The following is a 21192-nucleotide window of genomic DNA, read 5'->3' on the forward strand; positions in this document are numbered from 1 at the left end:
AATACACTCAAAATTCCAGGTTTAGTCTCACCAAAGGTCCTGTATACCTGTAGTAAAGACATCCCCACTTGAGCTCAAATAGTCTTGCAATGAAGGCCAATATACCATTGCCTTTCTATCTACTTTCATTGTCCAGTGTATATGGGCACCCAGATCCCCTTTGCACATCTACATTTCTCAATATATTCCTTCCCGTTTTTCACATTGAAGTTGAAAACTTCACATTTAGCCACATTGTACCGGAACACTCAAATTGTCAAAACCTGAAACTTCCATGCATCCTCAACTCTCAGTCCTATCCAATTTTGTGTCAGTAAACATCACATTTGATTCCCTCATCTATGCCATAGATATTTTCTAATCAACTTTTTCGGAAATGTTATTACACATCTCTGAAGCAGGTGTGACTTTAGCCCAGGCCTCCTGGCCCAGAGATAGAGACATTACCAGCTAAAGCACTGAGTCTTGCAGTTACCTGCTAGTTACAACCTGATACTCAGGGGGTGGCCCATTTATTCCTAATGTTTCTTGTATGTCAATCACTTTGTGATCTATAATAATATATTAGCCCCATCCCATGTGTTTTAATCTTGTACACTAACCTCTGGAGGCTAGTGAGATAGAGCCATTTATCCCGCTACTATTGGAATTCTGCTTCCAGAGGCAGAGAATTAACTAGTTCCTCACAACTACATGCTTTCTAAGCTCAAAGATAAAAGGCTATTAAAAGTCAACTTAATTGTCCAGTTCTTCTACCACATTGAGGAAGATTGTGCCAAATGGACTAATTCTATTTATTTCAGCAGTAGTCTCCAACCTTTTTAAATTCAAAATGTGATCTTATGCTTCAGTGTAACCCAGGATCTACACTGAAGAAAATATAGAACAGTATACTTTAGTGCTTTATAAATCTAAATCCAGGCATAAGTCATTATTTCTGTTCTGAAGGAAGATCACAGGACTTGAAACATTGGCTGCTTTTTTTCCCCAGATGCTGCCAGACCAGAGTTTCTTCAGCAATTTTGGCTTGTTTCAGATATCCAGCATCATTTTGCTTTTCCCAACTCCACAACAAAGCAATTTTTAAAAAAAGACTTGGAACTGCCAAGATCTTGTGGCTGTTTTACCTTGTGATACAGCAGCATCACACATAATTTAGTGCTCAAGAGCAGCTCTGAAAAACTGTAGCAAGTTTATTTCAAACTGAAGAAAAATGCACTTCTTGTGGAATGATTCTAAGTACATCTTATTAATTGTTACAAAATAGCTATTGACATTAATTAACCCAGTGAGCCACTTCTACACATATCATATTTTAAGATTAGACATGGATTTGAAAAGTACCAAACATTGCCAGAAGCTACAGATGAAAGTAGAAGATTTATCAAAAGGTATATCCTTACTTTCTTCTTGGGAAGGTTGACATCTATTTTCATAGAGGTGCACTTATTCAGAGTGTTTAGTCGCCTGGAAATAAATCAAAATCCAACATATTACTTAAACTTCACTACCAAGCATCTTCAGCTATTAGCAATCTAATCTAATTTAAACAACAATTAATTGCCTAGAATATTTTTAACGGAAAATAAGATGATCCTCTTTTTCTTTAAATGTCCTCGAGTGGACACTAACATTTTAGGCTGTCGGTTGCTAGAGCTCATACAGCAGATCTGTTGATAAATCAACAGATTTGGCACTTTGTTCAGGTTCATTCAATTACAAGCACGGGGTGTGGCTTTCTACCAAATTGCTTCAACAAACAAAGATCAGCTGGTATCTTTATTGCAAGCAGAGCTGCTAAATGTCGTCTGTCTACCTAAGTCAACCCAGTCAATTTACAGGATGTTTATGGAGCGACAATGGTGTTTCATTCTGTGAGATAAACATTCTAAGTGATGAACTTAAACGCCTTTTCAGGTTTCTTGCATACACTGATATGATCAGAATGCTCTTAAATTAGGAGCAAAATACAAATTCAGTCTTTTGCCCACTATAAGCCAGTTACTGAGTTCATTGTGGCTTCGTGTAACCGCACCTACACAGAAACCCCCACAGCTCATTTACAGTTACATACAAAAATGTGTCTAATATAATTAATTGGAATTTTGATCAGTTTGAGTAAAATGGATGCATATTTTTCACCTATTGCCGAACTTAATGCGTCAATATTTATAAATAACATATTCATCATTGAAACCCATTGGCACTATTGCAATGAGCCTAATGTTAAAATTACAACATCACTCAAACTGATTGAGGAATTTCAGATCAGAGAAGAATCATTGGACTTGGAACAGATGTTGCCAGACCTGCTGTGTTTCTGTTTAAGATTTCTAGTATCCACAATACTTTGCTTCCATATTAGCATGTATGTCTAACGCTATGCTATAACAAAACTCAGGCCAACACTCATGTCAAGGAGCTGTTCCAGTTTTCTACCAACCTCTGGTTTCTCACTTCTTTCTTCATCATCATTTCCATTTGACTCTTCAGTAAACTCCAAAGCAATTCTCCCTGACCTCACCGCCACCTCCCCTCCCACTCACCTCAACCCGCATCAACACCTTGCATTTGAAGATTGTAGTGCACACCACTGATTATGAATCTTGAAGGTTTCTTTTAGTAGAGCAAACAATTTAGTTCAAGGTATCCAGAGGATCATACCTGTGTGTTTCAGCAGGTCTACTCATTCAAACTTTGTTGTACAGCTGATTGCATTGGCCATAAACCAGTTGGTGAGGGAGTGCCGTTCCCTTCTGAGCAGCTTCCGTACAACTTAATAGTCTCAATAAAATAGGGATGATATTGAGGAATGTGTCAAAACCATCACAAGACAGTTGCACAGATATACATCACTTGCTCCTAGTGGTCAAAAGCTTCAACAGCGAACAAACAACACCCGGAAAACTTGTTGCCCTTGGTTGAGGGAATGAAAAAGGCCCACTGTGACTACACTTGCTCTGGTATTGGGCGCTGATAAGTGAGATGAACATTATAAATAGGGGCAGGAGTAGTCCATACAAACCACAAACATTTAAGCCATTCAATATGATCACAGCAGATCTCCAACTTCAACATCGGTTTTTTGTTGCCACCTCCAATATCCCTTGATTGGCAGGGAGACGCTTCCATCTCCACCTTAACTATATTCAATGATCACCCCCTTGTTGAAATGCACAATCTTACATGCTGCTCCTAAGTTTCAGATACAACGTTCTGTCCCTTTGCACTTTCTACCTTCACCATTTTCTTGGTGTCACAGCAAGTGCTTTTGCTGCTTTCCTCATGACTTAGAATCCCACAAACATTATCTGCAGCAAACCGAGAATGAGTGCTCAGGAGCACAACTAACTCTTAGAGAAAGAATATCGCATAACCAAGCCAGTCAAAAAGAAAAAAAATTGGCCCAAGTCACTGAAAAAAAAACTTAACCACAATCTTTGACTGTGAGGATTTCTAAAAATTGTTTGCGAAGGTGGTTTCCTGACTAGTCCCAACATGGTTCGCTGGGTGACTAAGAAATTACCTCATTGGTACACGAGCACCAAATTCTCAAAATGTCCTGTTTCAGAGCTGTATATCACCTTTTCCTAACTATCAGTCATGAAGAAATGTGACTGGACTCAAACGTTAACTCTGGATTTCTCTCAACAGATGCTGCCAGACCCACTGAAATTTTCCAGTAATTTCTATTTTTGGACTAATGGAATAGTTAAGCGTGGAGAGTACAAAGGCATTGTATATCAGGGACGTTTCGTGCTCATTTGACAGTGGTTTCTTACAACCAGTCGGAAGATAACTTTTAGGCTATCAATTTGAGCTGCATTTAAACTCAAGTCTCGGAGTCGAAGCAGGTTGTTGAACAAGCTTTACCTTTCACTTTCATCTACCATTCAATAATAAAAATACATCAACAGAATTCAGTAAAGGTTTAACAAATCCCAGTCACTACATCTGATGTAGTATCACTGCACACTTTTGTTCCTATTCACCATACGAATGTTAACTTTATGCCACAGCTGCAGTTTACATTTGGTCAACTAAGCCAGCATAACTAAATCTGCACATTTAGAAATCTTGAGACAACAGGAGAAATTGCAAATATTCTCAGATGGTAAGAGAATATTACCATCTGAGCAAATATAGAGGATTGTTTAATGGACAGAAAATATCAAAAGAATGAATCATTGTGAGGAGGTGTCACAATGATCAGTGCTTGCTTTGCCTCAGATATGTATCAATGGCTTAGAGGTGACTGGGGAATGATACGTTCACATTTACTGATAATATAAAACTAAGTGGGAAAATAAGCTGTACTGAGCCTCAAAAAAGGTTTGTGAAGAGATATAAACATGTTGAGTGGGCAACTAGGTTGCATATGATGTGAGGACATGTGAAATTATCTAAGACTGGAAAAGCAGAATATTTCTTTGAAAAGAGAGAGATTCAGAGGAAGTGAGAGCACTTGTACATGAAGATACAGCAAGCAATTTAAAAATTGAAATGAAATGATATCCTTAATGCAACAGTGTTGGAGTGAAATATTATTGAAGTCTTTCTAAAACTTCCTTTGGCACTGATGAGATCACATTTGGAGGACAGGTTTTGTCTCCTTATCTAAGGAAGATGTGCTTGCCTTGGAGATAGTGTAACAGATTTCTAACAGAAGATGTTGTAAGAAGAGAGATCAAATAGTGTCCTGTATTCTCTGGAAGTTGGAAGAGTAAGAAGTCATCTCACTGAAAAAAAGTTCTTCGATGGATGAGGAGAATAAATGCTGAGACACTGTTGTCCATGTCTGAAGAGCTTAGAGTCAAGGCTCATGACATCAGGAGGTGGTGGCCACTTAAAAAAAAAGGACTGAGAAGAGTAACCCTTCCCATCCCCATAACCTCACACTGCCCCAACTGAGGGCTATTCTAGAGATTACCTATGGAATAATTTCTTATTTTCATGCACTCATTCATTAGGTAATGCAATCAAGTCATAGCAATCCCTTCTACATTTGAATTGACATGTGGGGCATCTAGACTCCAAAGATGAAGAATTCCTCTTTTAAAAAAGCCCCAAAGAACTACAGAAGTGGGAATTCTGAAACAAACAGAAACTGCTGGAGAAGCTGGCTGCATCTGTGGGTAGAAAGCAGAGTTAATGCTTCAGGTTGAGTGTCCCTTCTTCAGTTTTTTTTTAGAAGGCATTAACTCTGCTTTCTATCCACAGATGCTGTCAGACCTGCTGAGTTTCTCCAACAAGTTCTGTTTTTGTTTTATGAATATTCCTGAAAATTACAGTAATAGAAAAAATCATAATAATTCCATTAAACCTGAAGTTACAATATGCAAGGAAAGCATTAATTTCTTGACCATCACAAATTGGCACACGGTAGCAGATACAAGTTAGCAGCAAAAACTTTTTCCAAAATAATGGACGCACCCTTCTACACAAAAGAAAATCATCACCCTAAGCACAAGCTCTGCAGACTGAAGTCAGCTACTGCATTTCATCTCACATACTCAAAGCTGGAATGTACTAAATTAGACAGTTTAAAGCATAACTGATCACAATCCCCGATTTAAATTTAACTTCATCTGAAGGGGATATAAATAGGGCGAGGTAATACCAGGTCGTGTGCTTGCTCAATGCAAAGAATGTCACACAAACCCATCATGTCATGACTGATGAATTGTGAAATTGAAAGGCTGTATTATGGGACAGCAGCAACATGAGCACTGTAATGAAGTGCTGCAAAACTTAGCCAAGTTGAGCACAGTGCCCAGGCAACTTAGACCTGCTTCCTTGCAGATGCTCACATAAAATCTTTAGTTGCTCGAATCCTGCAAATTCCAGGGTGATCGTTTCACAACAATTGGTACAGTTGTCTGGATCCCTAGGGCTCGATAACCAGCACAGGATTGAACATCGACATCAGACAAGTTACATAATTTACTTTACCACCCTTTAGATAGGGAGGTCAACAGTTGACAGTAAGCCAGTGGGCCAATTCAGAGATCTGAACCAAGGAATGGGTCTGCAGGTGAAGTAACCAAACACAGCAGCACATGAATCGTGCTGGGATGTTGTTCCTAGCATAAACCAGGTACATTAAGGAAGTGGTGTAGGGTAAAATAGCACACTGCACGAATATGACAACTGGTAGACCAAGATCTTCATATATAACTGACCAAAGAATCAAACTAGAAACCCCAGGGTAACCCACTAAACCGGATATAGGCCTACAAAATCATGAGGTATAAACAGGGTGGATAGCAAGAAACTTTTACGCCAAGAGTGGAGGACTTGATTATAGGGGTCACGAGTTCGAAGTGAGGGGGAAATGTTTAGGGGAGATATGCATGGAAAGTTCTTCATGCAGAGGGTAGTGGGTGCCTGGAACGCATTGCCAGTGGAGGGGGTAGGGGCGGGAACGATAGCATCATTTAAGACGTATCTAGACAGATAGATGAATCGGCAGGGAGCAAAGGGATATAAATCCTTAGAAAACAGGCAGCAGGTTTACATAGATGATCCGGATCGGCGCAGGCTTCGAGGGCCAAAGCTCCTGTTCCTGCACTGTAATTTTCTTTGCTCTTGATTAAGAAAAGCTGGGACAGACATGAAGGAGGGTGGAAGGGGCAGACAAGGTGGAAAAGAAGAGAATGGAAAACATAATAGTATGGACAATGGGACTCTCCTTCTCTGTGCCCACCTCCTTTTATTCTCTTTTCTCTCTCTCTTAAACCTTCATAGCCCCAGACAAAAGATGACAGCCCTTGGAGTTGGCCCACAATAACACATTCCCCTCTCAAGGCCCTACTCAGCTCAGAGCAATCCCAGTCACATATTCACTGCAGCCAGTGACATTCCCATTCAGTCCTTCAAAGATAGTTTGAGAACCACCCCATCAGCAACAGATGTGGGAATCAGCAGTAACTGCAAGTGAGTAACAGTTGGTGATAGGAGGAGCAGTTCCTCATGAGGTTGGTCCTTCCCGTGTACATGGACAATATCTCCCTGAATGTTTGTAACTCCCTCCCAAACAACTCCCATCCGACATATTCACATTTTCCAAGGCCTTTTGGGGTGATTTTGTTTGCCACTTCCATGTGTCTTGAGGCCTGGAATCAAGGATTATGGTGGGAAAGTAGAGCGGAGAATAAAAGATCAATCATATTTCTGTCTACCTAGAAAACAAAACCAAGAATGACTGCATTCTCTATTGTTATGCTCGGATGAAAGCTCAGAACCAGAAATATTAACTGTTTCTCTCCATGAATGCTGCCTGAACTGTGGAGTATTTTTTGAGTTTGCCTTTCAGATTTCAAGCATCTATAATCTTTTGTTTTTAAATAATAAATTATGTCAAATGTATATTAAATAATAATTCATGGCTTTGACAGCACTGTAAAAAGCAGAGTCACAGATAACCCTGCTTGCCATAATCCACAAATGGAAAGTGGATTTACTTCAACTCTCTGCATGTTGCTGTATTAGCAAAGGAACAGATATTTATAGCTATCTCCTGCAAGGCCGACAGGACGTCACACCCAACTGGCAAGAGCAGCTGAAAAGCAAAGTCTGGAAAAAAAAAAGAGAAGGGAGTAAAGCAAAAATTCTATTTAACTTATTTGTATTTCTAGCTATAATTCCTTCTAATATTGCATCCCTTTCATCTGGATGACAGGATTCTGTGATCATGGACTCAAAAGCAAGTGCAAAGCTGCTGAGAGTCTTTAGTAATCACCTCAAGACACTTTCCATTTTTTATTCATAAACTGATGCTGGTAAGGCTCTGTTTATTGCACATCCCTCGTTGTCCTGGCAACAACAGCTGCAAAAGCAATTATATTAGCTCTAGCGTTTGAAATCATGTGGGAAGATTGTGATTTCAGGCTAATCATCATCTCTTATTTCTCCAGGGTACTAAGTTCATGATCTGTAATATACAGGAGAGGGAGAAGAAGTCACAGGCTGAGATGCTCAGAGCGTGGAAGACAAAGTGACTTCTATAACCGTGATAAATCAGTCTTCAAAAGGATTAGTCTTAAAGAGACCAAGAACGTGATGCTTTTCACAGCCCCAGTATCTATTTCACAGATAATAATCAATTTGCTTTCTTCAGGTTTGCTTCTACGGTGATAGAACTTTAATGAGCTTGATACCCATTGCACTTCCTTGAAAAATCTTTGTCACTCAACATTATAAATAGCCAGAGGTTTGTTTAGTTTCAGAGCTTCTCAACAAGCGCTTCAGATACGTTGCTGTATTTAGGCTTTTAATTCACTCAATGTTGCTGTTTCCAATTATATCTCAACTAATCACTTTGCAGTCTGAGAGAAATAAACTCATTGATGTTGAACATAATTAATCCTGGTGACAAAGGCAATAAATTTCAGAGATTAAAAACATTAAAAGATCTCTTGCATACTCTGGCCTTTAAAAACAAGACAGCGTTTTCTGTTACATTCATCTCTTGAGATCCATTAACATTTTCCATAAATAGGTCAAGCAAGAAATGTTATAGTTTTGATGGGAATAGGAAGTTGCAAAATGTGTTTCATTTCATTTAATATTTCAGCTCTACTAGAAAGTACAATATTGCATGTTTTTTATGGAAATGTAATCACAGCATATATATTGGCATGAACAAAAGGAGTATCAGTTATATGCTGACATAACATGCATATGAATTCATAGGTAAAAGACTCCGATGTGACTAATCCTTCAGAAACTGCTTGAAGCCTGTTATGCATGTTCATGTATAGCATCTAACATTTTCAGAATTGTCATTTAATTCAAATTAAGAAACACAATATTATAATTCAACAATAGTGAGTAAATTTGTGTTTTTCCTCCTTACCTACAAAGTGGCTCCATGAAATCTTTGTCAAGGAAATCATGATCTTTCTTTACAGATGCAATGTCAATTGGAAATTGTGAATCTGCAATACATCAATTTTTAAAAAAAATTATACCTGGATACTATATTGCGATGAATGAACAAAACAATGCTTTCTTCAAAGACAATATGATCTTTATATAAAAAAATAAACAAATTATCAGAAATATCCAGCAGGCCCATGTGTATTTGACAAGAGCAAAGACGTGCCTCATGACAAAATTATACCTTTTATATTTTCAATTGGAAATAAGTATATTAACAAGATTTTGTGTTTTTTTTAAACAAACTGCAACACTTCAAATACTCATTTAAAAAGGATACTCAATTTCTAAGAAAATTTGCTGTGTGGCTGACAATTTTCATTGCGTTATTTGACTGGAAAATACAATTTTGTCCAAATCTTGTTCTGAGAGAATGAGAAGCTCACATCATTAAAGGAATTCTTCATTGGTTAGATGATAAAGTCAACAATTCCAGCAAATGTTTAATTTATTTAAACAGAGTTGTCAAAATTTCTCATCATGTCACTGATCTCAGAGACAAATGTACTCAGCTGCAGAATGTTTCTGCAACACAGCATAAATTGGGACATCTCTACAATAACAGCCCGAAAGTTCCAATAATCTTGTTTTTAATTACACTTCTCTCCAGTATTTCTTTTAACATGTTCCACTGCCACAGATTCAATTAATCAGTAAACTGATCAACTTAAGATAACACTGAACAGGATACTGCTCCAACAGCCAAGTCACTGGTGTTGGTTAAACAGTTCAATGTTTGGTAAACAAGAACGATGTGTATTCCAAACAGGAAATTTAGATTTTAAATCTTAAAAGTGGGCCTGTGGAAGGAAATTTGATGGTGTATGTATATTATCTTACTCAACTAATAGGAAAAGGTAAAAGATTAATGGTCATCACCTTCAGGCATTCAGCCCTCACAGTCAGTCAAGTCTGACAATTCATATAGACACAAACTTCTTACTGCATAGATGACATAACAGCTTATTTGGTGATTTTGTTAGGAATTACTAATTGCTGGGCTAATTGTACTGAGCATTGACAGATCTATTGCTTTTCAGTATTTTCTAACCAAACTGCTCAGTGATCTTGTTCCACACCGCTGGAGCAGCTAGGACTTAAACTCATTGCTTTTATACTGGTGCTCACCATGCCAACAAGTCTTGTTGATCCACAGGATGGTGGGGTTGACAGAATGGAGGTCAGATTGCACACTGCAAAGGCTGGAAGCTTGCTCATGCAATACAAACACAAACAGCACAAATCTAAAGCAATTAGGATGGAAGACTATTGAGGTGATAATGTTAAAAATCACAACACCAGGTTTAGTCCAACAGGCTTAATTGGAAGCACTAGCTTTCGGAGCGCTGCTCCTTCATCAGGTGGTTGTGAATGGACATGCAATGAGAAATTTGGGAATTGAAAAATATGAGATACCAAGAGTGTAAATAGGTAAAGAATAGAAAATAACATAGCTGGGAAGGTGTGGAAAATAGGAAGAAAACTGCCTTTGACCTTAAACAGTTCAATTTACTCTCTCATTACAGCTTCCATTGTTAGGTAGCCTAAAGCTTCTGAGGGTGGGGAGGGGTAATGGGTTGGTATTTGGAATGGGGAATAACTCTTTGGACACACAGCTGGTACAGGGTCTGCACCCCTGACGTATGAGTACTTCTAACACTTTGTTTTTATTTATGATCCTTCACCAGTCTATGATGCCCATTGTTTCAAAGAAGCTGCAGAGGTAATCTCAAAGAATGTTATATTAGCGTGCTAGTAAATTATATTGACCTTCGCATACTCTTAAGTAATTGTGCAGTGTAAAATAATAATTACAGAATGTATAGCTGTGTATTTAAGGCAGTTCATAGCATTATACCGTAGGTTAAAATCACTTAAATTTGTAGATTATTATTGCAAACTCTACATTTAGGTCCCTAAATATAGTTATGGCAGACTTAAGATAAATTTCAGTCACAACAACAAAGAATAGTAGTTGTCTAACATTAAACCCATCTCTCACTCGGAGAAAAATCAATTAAGAAAACCAGCCTGGGAAATATATCCTTTTGAAATGTTTGAGAATCACAGCAAACTGGAGAAAAACACAGTTCTGAGAATTCAAGGAACATTGATTATGTGCTGCACACAAAACAAAAAAATTGGCTTGATAACCCGAGGCAAGTAGTTGCCATCTTGAGAGGATTGCTTACTAACAGCAAAAGCAGGTTTCATAAAATCCCAGTTAAGAACAATTTTGCGTTCCAAACACCCAGAACTCTCCCTCTATTACTTTAGAAAATTACAGAAATATATTAACAGATCAGGCAGCACTCCGTAAAGAGAAAAGACTGGTTAATATTTCAGCTTGTGATGAAGAGCTACAATTCAAAGGTTAAACTGAAATCTGGTATGGATCATCTTAACGCTAACACGCTACTGATCCACTTACTGCCTGGATAGTAACGTTCCTCTGGAAAACTGGGCAGTCAATAGATTCTTGCTAAAGTACAGGTTAAAATGATGCACACAGATACGTGGCAGGAGGTTCTGGGAATGTCTTAAAGGAGGTAAGGCAGACGGTGTCTGTGGCATTAAGGCCCAAAAATGTCTTGGGTACCTTCAGTGCTATTCATCCTTGCACCCCTACAAAGGGAAGCAATAAACTTACTGATGGACCTGGATTCCCTGTAAGCCTACAGAAGATGCAAGTGTAAGTCACAGTAGCTTCTCCATTCAGGCCTGTTGGGTCCTGATGACATCATTAATGCCAGAAACGTATACTGAAGGAGGATTTGACAGTCAGGGTCGGTTCCTCACCTTACACCAGAAACACACAAGGTGGTGAGCTCCTGACAGTTACAAGATGGGCAAGTAAACTTAAGCAGTTGAGTTTTCCAACTTTCTACAGGAGGTAGCATGTGGCTCAGTGGTTAGCACTGCTACCTCAGCGCCAGGTACCTGGGTTTGATTCCAGCCTTGGACAACTGGCTGTGTGGAGTTTGCAGCGTGGGTTGGTACCTGGGACTTCGATGTTGTGGCTATTACGGAGACATGGCTAGAACAGGGACAGGATTGGCTGTTGCAGGTTCCAGGATTTAAAATGTTTTAGTAGGGTCAGAGGTGGGGGTAAAAGAGGGGGAGGTGTGGCATTGCTTGTCAAAGATAGTATTACAGTGGTGGAAAGGACGATGGATGAGGACTTGCCATCTGAGGTAGTTTGGGCTGAGGTTAGGAATAGGAAAGGTGAGGTCACCCTGTTAGGAGTCTTTTACAGGCCTCCTAATAGTCCTAGAATCATTGAAGAAAGGATAGGGAAGGTGATTCAGGAGATGAGTGACAGTAATAGGGTGGTTGTTATGGGAGACTTTAACTTTCCTGATATTGATTGGGAAAGCTATAGCTCAAGTTCGTTAGATGGGTCAGTGTTTGTTCAATGTGTGCAGGAGAGTTTCCTGACACAATATGTAGACAGGCCAACAAGAGGTGAGGCCATACTGGATTTGGTTCTGGGTAATGAACCAGGCCAGGTGTTAGAATTAGAGGTAGGTGAGCACTTTGGGGATAGTGACCATAATTCGGTGATTTTTACTCTCGTGATGGAGAGGGATAAGTGTGTACTACAGGGCAAGAGTTATAGCTGGGGTCAGGGAAATTATGATGCGGTGAGGCATGACTTAGGATGTGTGGCTTGGAAAAGTAGACTCCAAGGCAAGAGTGTAAATGATATGTGGAGCTTGTTCAAGGAGCAACTATTGAGTGTCCTTGATAATTATGTACCTGTCAGGCAGGGAGGAAAGGGTCGTGCGAGGGAGCCGTGGTTTAATAAGGAATTGGAATCCCTTGTTAAATGGAAGAGGGCGGCCTATCTCAAGATGAGACGTGAAGGTTCAATTGGGGCGATTGAGAGTTATAGGGTAGCCAGGAAGGACCTGAAGAGAGAGCTAAGAGCAGCAAGGAGGGGACATGAAAGGTCCTTAGTCGGTAGGATTAGGGAAAACCCTAAGGCTTTCTATAGGTATGTTAGGAATAAAAGAATGACTAGGGTAGGAATAGGTCCAGTCAAGGATAGTAGTGGGAAGTTGCGTGTGGAGGCGGAAGAGATTGGGGAGACACTGAATGAATACTTTTCTTCAGTATTTACTCAGGAACAGGGCATTGTCGTCGATGTGAATACTGAGTCACAAATAAGTAGAATGGATGGCTTTGAGGTATGTAGAGAAGAGGTGTTGGAAATCCTGGAAAAGGTGAAAATAGATAAGTCCCCTGGGCCTGATGGCATTTATCCTAGGATTCTCTGGGAAGCAAGGGAGGAGATTGCAGAGCCATTGGCCTTGATTTTTATGTCCTCTTTGTCTACAGGAGTAGTGCCAGAAGACTGGAGGATAGCAAATGTGATTCCCTTGTTCAAAAAGGGGAGTAGGGATAACCCTAGTAACTATAGGCCGGTGAGTCTCACTTCTGTTGTGGGCAAAGTCTTAGAGAGAATTGTAAGGGATAGGATTTATGCACATCTGGATAGGCATAATGTGATGAAGGATAGTCAGCATGGTTTTGTGAAGGGCAGGTCGTGCCTCACAAACCTTATTGAATTCTTTGAAAAGGTGACGAAGGAGGTTGATGAGGGGAAAGCGGTAGATGTGGTATATATGGATTTTAGTAAGGCGTTTGATAAGGTTCAACATGGTAGGCTACTACAGAAAATACGGAGATATGGCATTGAGGGTGAGTTGGAGGTTTGGATTAGGAATTGGCTGGATGGAAGAAGACAGAGGGTAGTAGTTGATGGCAAAGTTTCTTCATGGAGTGCCGTCACTAGCGGTGTTCCGCAAGGATCTGTTTTGGGACCATTGCTGTTTGTCATTTTTATAAATGACCTGGAAGAGGGGTTAGAAGGTTGGGTGAGCAAGTTTGCGGATGATACGAAAGTCGGAGGAGTTGTTGACAGTGAGGAAGGATGTGGCAGGTTACAGCAGGATATAGAGAAGCTGCAGAGCTGGGCAGAAAGGTGGCAAATGGAATTCAATGTAGCTAAGTGTGAGGTGATTCACTTTGGGAAGAATAACAAAAAGATGGGGTACTGGGCTAATGGTCGGATACTTGGTAGTGTAGATGAGCAGAGGGATCTTGGTGTCCATGTACACAGATCTCAAAGTTGCCACCCAGGTAAATAGTGCGGTGAGGAAGGCATATGGCGTACTGGCTTTTATTGGTAGAGGAATTGAGTTCCGGAGTCCTGAGGTCATGATGCAGTTGTATAAGACTCTGGTGCGGCCGCATCTGGAATATTGTGTGCAGTTTTGGTCGCCATACTATAGGAAGGATGTGGAGGCACTGGAACGGGTGCAGAGGAGGTTTACCAGGATGTTGCCTGGTATGGAAGGAAGATCGTATGAGGAAAGACTGAGACACTTGGGGCTGTTTTCATTAGAGAAAAGAATGTTTAGGGGTGACTTGATTGAGGTGTACAAGATGATTAGGGGGTTAGATAGGGTTGACAGTGTGAACCTTTTCCCGCGTATGGAGTCGGGTATTACAAGGGGGCATAGCTTTAAATTAAGGGGGGGTAGATATAGGACTGAAGTTAGGGGTAGGTTCTTCACTCAGCGAGTCGTAAGTTCATGGAATGCCCTGCCAGTAGCAGTGGTGGACTCTCCCTCTTTATGGGCATTTAAGCGGGCATTGGATAGGTATATGGAGGATAGTGGGTTAGTATAGGTTAGGTGGGCTTGGATCGGCGCAACATCGAGGGCCAAAGGGCCTGTACTGCGCTGTATTCTTCTATGTTCTATTCTCTCCATGTCTGCATGGGTTCCCTCTGTGTCCTCTGGTTTCCTCCCACAGTCCAAAGATGTGCATATTAGGTGGATTGGTCATGCTAAATTGCACAGTATCCAGGGATGTGGTTAGCTATGGGAAATGCAGGGTTATGGGGATAGTGGGTCTGGGTGGGATGCTCTTCAGATGGTTGGCGTGGACTCGATGGGCCGAATGGCCTGTTTCTACACTGCAGGGATTCTATGATTCTAAGGTAGGATATGTTTTCCACTAACAATGCTGTCCAACTGAATGTATTGTGAAATCCTCGTCAGTGGCATGTTCGCTGACCATGTCTTGTTAAACTAAAGAAAAATATTCTTATTGTTAAAATTTTCAGAGATATTTTTGATTCTGCCTTCATTACTCATCAGTAACACCATACCTGTCATCTCACTACAAGCATGAAGACTGTGCTGTACTGTACAGGCACCTGAAAGCACAGTATTAATGCCTGAACACGTAATGGTGCATAATTCTGATGATGATTTCCCACACAACTTTGTTCCCTCCCCCATTGCCACCTGGCTTGAAGACAGTAAGACGAACTTAAATTTCGACAGCTGCTAACAGCCTTCATTCAAGTGGCTGCTGTGAAAGTGCTGATTGTTGATATCGACCCCTCCGCAGCCAGGATACTGATGGGAAATATCGAACTAAGCCTAATTATGACATAGTATTTCAGTGTTCACAAATCTAGTAAACTGAGGTTCACAATGCAATTAGAAAAGCAAAGCAAGCAAGAAACTATATTTAACTGACTTGCGTGGGAGATGACTAGCAACAGTAGGACATCTACAAAGCACTGGTTTTAAGAATGGATTTCTGTGTGCTGATCTTCTACTGACATTCATATAGGAATTTCCCAGCAAGCAGTTCTGGATAGTTACCATAATCTTTCTACATGCCCTAGTCACATTGAGGTCTGTTCATCTAGCTAGTACAGCAAAGTTAGCACAGAGAGAGAGCACTCTTTTTTTGGATCCTCTCAAATCATAGCGGCATAGAGTCAGAGATGGAAATGTGTTGCTGGAAAAGCGCAGCAGGTCAGGCAGCATCCAGGGAACAGGAGAATCGACATTTCGGGCATAAGCCCTTCTTCAGGAATGGGGAAAGTTTGTCCAGCAGGCTAAGATAAAAGGTAGGGAGGAGGGACTTGGGAGAGGGGCGTCGGAAATGTGATAGGTGGAAAGAGGTCAAGGTGAGGGTGATAGGTCAGACTGGGGTGGGGGCGGAGAGGTCGGGAAGAAGATTGCAAGTTAGGAAGGCGGTGCTGAATTTGATGGATTTGACTGAGACAGGGTGGGGGGAGGGGAAATGAGGAAACTGGTGAAATCCGAGTTCATCCCTTGTGGTTGGACGCCCCTCTCCCAAGTCCCTCCTCCCTACCTTTTATCTTAGCCTGCTGGACAAACTTTCCCCATTCCTGAAGAAGGGCTTATGCCCGAAACGTCGATTCTCCTGTTCCCTGGATGCTGCCTGACCTGCTGCGCTTTTCCAGCAACACATTTCCAGCTCTGATCTCCAGCATCAGCAGACCTCACTTTCTCCTCATAGAGTCAGAGATGTACAGGACTGAAACAGACCCTTTGGTCCAGTTCATCCATGCTGACCAGATATCCCAAACTAATCTAGTTTCATTTGCAAGTACTTGACCCACATTCCTCTAAACCCTTCCTATTCATTTACCCATCCAGATGCCTTTTAAATGTTGCAATTGTACTAGCATCATAAATTACATTTCTGGGTAAACCAGTATTCCTTTTCTAATGAATGATCATTTCCACACGATTTGTTTTAATACCCTTTATATATTTGCATCAATAAGCAAAAAATTGTTCTTGACATTAAAAAAAAGTGTACAAGTTCAGGAAGAGGAGTTAAACAAGAACTGCTCTGAGGTTCTTGGGCAGAACCTTGAGAGTTTAGTCAGTGTCTTGTGTGTTATTTGAAAACATGTCACGGCACCGATGATGACTCTTAGAGGGAGCTACCACATCACCTGCCCATTAGGCACTTGAGGAGGACAGTGGGCAGCCTTTGTCTGGATCCAGGTTAATTAGGTCCCTGGAGCAGAAGGCCCACCACAACAACCGTTGCTGGCTAGCCATAGGTAAGCAGATTCTATGCTCAGCAATGCCACATTGAAGGCTATGACTGCTGCTGCCACTGAGATTGCAAACCCTAACACCAAGGAGTCGAGAGTGTGGTGCTGGAAAAGCACAGCAGGTCAGGCAGATTCCGAGGATCATGAGAATCGACATTTCGGGCATAAGCCCCTAATCGGGGATGAGCATTCCTGATGAAGGGAAATGTCGATTCTCCTGCTCCTCGGATGCTGCTTGGCCTGCTGTGCTTTTCCAGCACCACACTCTCGACTCTGGTCTCCAGCATCTGCAGTCCTCACTTTCTCCTCAGACCAAGGACACAAGCACACAGAAATCCATTCTTAACTCAACCCATTCTCCCACAACCAAAAACTGACAAGTACCTCGCACTCTTTAATCCAAGACAGACATTTGTGGACAGGCCCACATGCAGCTGGGTTAATCCCAGCAGCAAGTTTGAGACCCTTAAGTGATTGAAGCTCTTGCGTCATAACTTAATAATTAGCTACAAGGTGAGACAGTAAGTCAACCTTTTCAGCCCACATTTAATTCAGGAGGCAGGATGATGCCAGAGATTGAATTTGTCATCTCTGTGGCGATTTAAATGCCATTTCCAACTTCATCTCCTCTAGGAATATAAGATTCCATCTCTGAGCATCAATCAGGAACATGTATCTGCCACACAAGCATGTGTATTTATCCACATTATTCAAAATATACAATCTCCAAACCTACCTTCATACAGTTGTGCATACTGAGGGAACCCAGCAGCTCTCAACCAGTCACATGCTTCCTTGGCTTCAATCTCTGGAAAAAAAAGAGGGGCAAAAACCTGTTTAATATTCGGGCAGAGCTCTACATTTAACTGCATCTTGCTCAAAAGAAATATGCATCAGACTCCACTGTTGTCAGGTTAAACAAAGTAGCTCTCAATAAATAAAGCACTTTCAAATGAATCTGAACAATGTGAATGAAATACCAAAATGTGAGTCAAGATCTCTTCAAATGGTTTTTGTCCATTTGGATGAGAGGGAAACTAACTCAAAACATACAATTAGGTTTCTGAAAGGATGAAGGATCTATTTCCATGCTGTACATCCCTATGACTCTAAGTAACAAAGTTCCCCTTCCTTTTACATCTCAACCACCTTGCAAACCAATATAAACTCTATAATACTGTGCAAGGCTGTGGATAAAGAGAAAATGGTCATGGCACAGATGACCAGACAGTGTCAGGAGTTCAAGCAGGTTTTAAAAAATGATCCGTTCCATTTAGAGGGTGTGCTTGTGTTTTGCTCATAACAATGACATCACACAGCAAAAAGATCAATAGCAGTTGGTGTGGTAAACACCATTTCATCAGGTAATTAATCCGTCTGGAGGAAAGCACTGTCACTCTTTTGTTAATGTTTTACCATCTGATGGTTATAAATAACTACGAAATGAAATGCAAGAAATTCCTAGTTTTCAAAACATGTTAGCATGTTTTTTCGATTGTAGAAAGGTTATTGCAATAATACCCTTCACTGCTACTTGCCCATTTTCTGTGATTGGATCCTAAGTCAGGTGATGGAATTTGCAGCAAGTCAACCTGATCTCTGGGATGAATTTTGCCCCTTCCCCCAACTCCCAGCATATTTGAAGAGTTGCTGAGGATTGACACATTCAATAAAATTAGTGACCAGTCCATCACCTTCCTGTCCGTTTATTGTTGAGTTGCCAACGTGTCAGGCAACCTGCAAGCCCTTCAGCTATTGAGTCCCTTAGAAAGCCAAGAGTGAGGAGGGAGGTGGTGTCACTGGTTTAGTAATCCAGAACCTCAACAATGTTCTTGGGACATGGATTCAAAGCCACTTTGGCAACAGTTAATTTTTTGATTCAATAAAAAGCTAGTGTCATGGCAACCACGTAACTAATGTCAATTTTCTTAAAAATCCACCTGGTTTAATACTTAGGAGAAGAAAATCTGGCCCGGCCTACTGAGTCACTCTGGATGCATGACGATGTGGATAACTCTCCATTGTCCTATGGCCTGCTGGAGCTCTGCAATGGGTTTGGGGTGGTGGGGGGGAGATGGTGGTCTAAACCTCATCAGGTGCACCCCACCTAATCTCCCCCTCACTTAAAAAAAAACTTTGCTGGGTGCACATTTTACTCAATGAACTAACTTGGTTCCCAGTACATTATCAATGCAGAATGGCGAGATTTCTGGTTGCATGGTACCAACAAGTAGTATGTTGGCATGGATAGAAGATTACTAATGAACAGGAAGTAGACAGTAGGTGTAAACAAATCTCTTAAAGTTGGCAAAATATACAAGTGCCCCATGGTCAGTGCTGGGACTTTAACTTCTCATAATTCACAAAAATAAAAAGAATACCAAATTTGATGACACAAAAATAGATAGGAATGTAAGTTGCGAAGAGGATACAAGGAGGTCACAAAAATATTGATCGTTTAGTTAGGCGACTTGATAGAAGTCTATAAAATAATGGGAGATATAGATAGAGTTAATGGTCATTGTCTTTTCCCAGGATGGAGGATTTCAAGACTAAGGGATACATTTTTAAAGGTGAGAGGAGAGGGATTTAAGACAAATGTAAGAGGCAAAGGTTTTACACAGAGGGGGGTTCGTGTGTGGAATGAACTTCCTCAGAAAGTGGAGGATATGGCTACAATTACAAATGTTTAAAGAGACATTTGGATAAATACAGGAAAAGGAAAGATTTGGATGGATAAGGTCCAGGAGCAGGCAGGTGGGACGAGTTTAGTTTGGGATTATGTTAGGCATGGAAGGGTCTGTTTCCATGCTCTGCCTCTAAGTGACAGGACGAAGAAGATTTGACAAATGGAGTATGATGTACAAAAACATGAAGCTGTCTATTTTTGCAAGAAGAATACACAAGCAGCATAGCATCACAGTCTCAAATAGTGAGAGATTGTAGAGCTCAGATGCAGCAAGATTTGGGTTTCTCCGTCGAAGAATCACAAAAAAGGTTAGTATGCAGGTACAGAAAGTAATTAGGAAAGCTAAATGGAATATAATTTATCATTGGGGAATTTGAATACAAATAAAAGGAGGTTATACGTTAATATAGGCACTGGTGAGACCTATTCATGCAAATTATAACACATGACTGGGGCAGGTGGGGCTTGAACTCTGGGACTGACCCAGAGGTAGAAATGCTACTACTGTGCTACAAGAACCAGTTTTAAAATTTCTAATACCATTCTATTATGACACTTATACAATAGTTTTGCAATATGATCAGATCTATAAGATATGATGTGTAAGACTGATAAAAGAATTCTTAGGTGATCAGTTGCATTAAAAGTTGGCAACTGCTTTCTTTTCTGAAGTAGCATTATCATCTTCCTGAATTTGCCTTTTTGAAAGTAATATCCTTGGTGAAAAGACAAGCACTTCTTCATAAAGAGTGACCTGTATAGTTACAGCAATAACAATTCTATTGTCAATCAAGTCAGAATTTAGACGACAAATTAGGCAGACTGTACTTTATATTCAGTGGGGTGCATGACCTTTCTCATCTATACTGATCTTCTGAATCAGAAAGACTGTCTGTTTTAGGCACCAGGTGCATACAATAGCTTACAGGTGACCTCATAAGCTGTGTCTATCTTCACACATTTTAATTAATCTTGCTTGTACCCTAGGGGGCGGTGGGAGGAGGGGGGGGGGGGGGGGGAATAAAATGTCAAGTACCATAGTACTGAAAGACTTACAATCACTAGCATGGTAGTGATTCTGTAGCAGCTATTCCTGGATTTCAATAATCTGAAAAAAATGTATTGGTTACATGAACAATGTAACAGCAGTCCAACACACAAAAAAAAATCTCTTGCCAGAAAGCAAATCTTTTCAGCATTCTTAAAAAAAGGTATCGGAGGCATACCACTACATACCTTCCAGAAATTTCTTTCCAAGTAAGCATTTCATGGTATTTTCAAAGCTTTAATATATTGTTTTTTCAAAGAATTGGATGCGATATTTGCAGTTCCTATTTCTTCAGGATAACCATTAAAAAGCCATTGATTAGGATATTTTAGATCAAGGAATGCAAATACACATCGAGACTTGCAAACAGTGCTTTAATCAGAATGTGAAACAGACTTTTTTTTTTAAAAAACATATCACAATCAAAATAGAACTGGCATTATTATTCAGAAAATAACAGTCAACGCTAACTACCAGAGTAATGTGGATAATGATTTAATTCGGCTGCACTCTAATTTTATTTCCTTGACAACAATAATAAAAATTTGCCATGAGGAGCAATCACAACAAAATGATGGATGAAGATGTTAAAATCCAATGAATGAAATCCTT

The 21192-nt window shown here is 40.4% G+C and overlaps 1 protein-coding gene across 5 annotated transcripts in view; it reads right to left on the reverse strand.

The window, feature by feature from the left end:
• The window catches only part of stard13b (StAR related lipid transfer domain containing 13b), a 550394-nt gene that overhangs the window by 51697 nt on the left and 477505 nt on the right, over positions 1–21192 (reverse strand). For 4 of the 5 annotated variants that reach the window (XM_087988237.1, XM_087988241.1, XM_087988238.1 and 1 more), the window contains 3 exons: positions 17580–17651; positions 8858–8939; positions 1404–1467 (listed from right to left, as the gene is read on the reverse strand). In XM_087988237.1, coding sequence (XP_087844363.1) covers positions 1404–1467; positions 8858–8939; positions 17580–17651 — 218 coding nt within the window. Of the gene's footprint in view, positions 1–1403; positions 1468–8857; positions 8940–17579; positions 17652–20768; positions 20847–21192 lie in introns of those variants that run through there. The other variant, XM_087988240.1, reaches the window with a different exon arrangement.

This window comes from Chiloscyllium plagiosum, unplaced genomic scaffold (genome assembly GCF_037043375.1).
Source record: "Chiloscyllium plagiosum isolate Xiang-an unplaced genomic scaffold, Cpla_swu_hap1 HiC_scaffold_6, whole genome shotgun sequence".
Taxonomy (NCBI): domain Eukaryota; kingdom Metazoa; phylum Chordata; class Chondrichthyes; order Orectolobiformes; family Hemiscylliidae; genus Chiloscyllium; species Chiloscyllium plagiosum.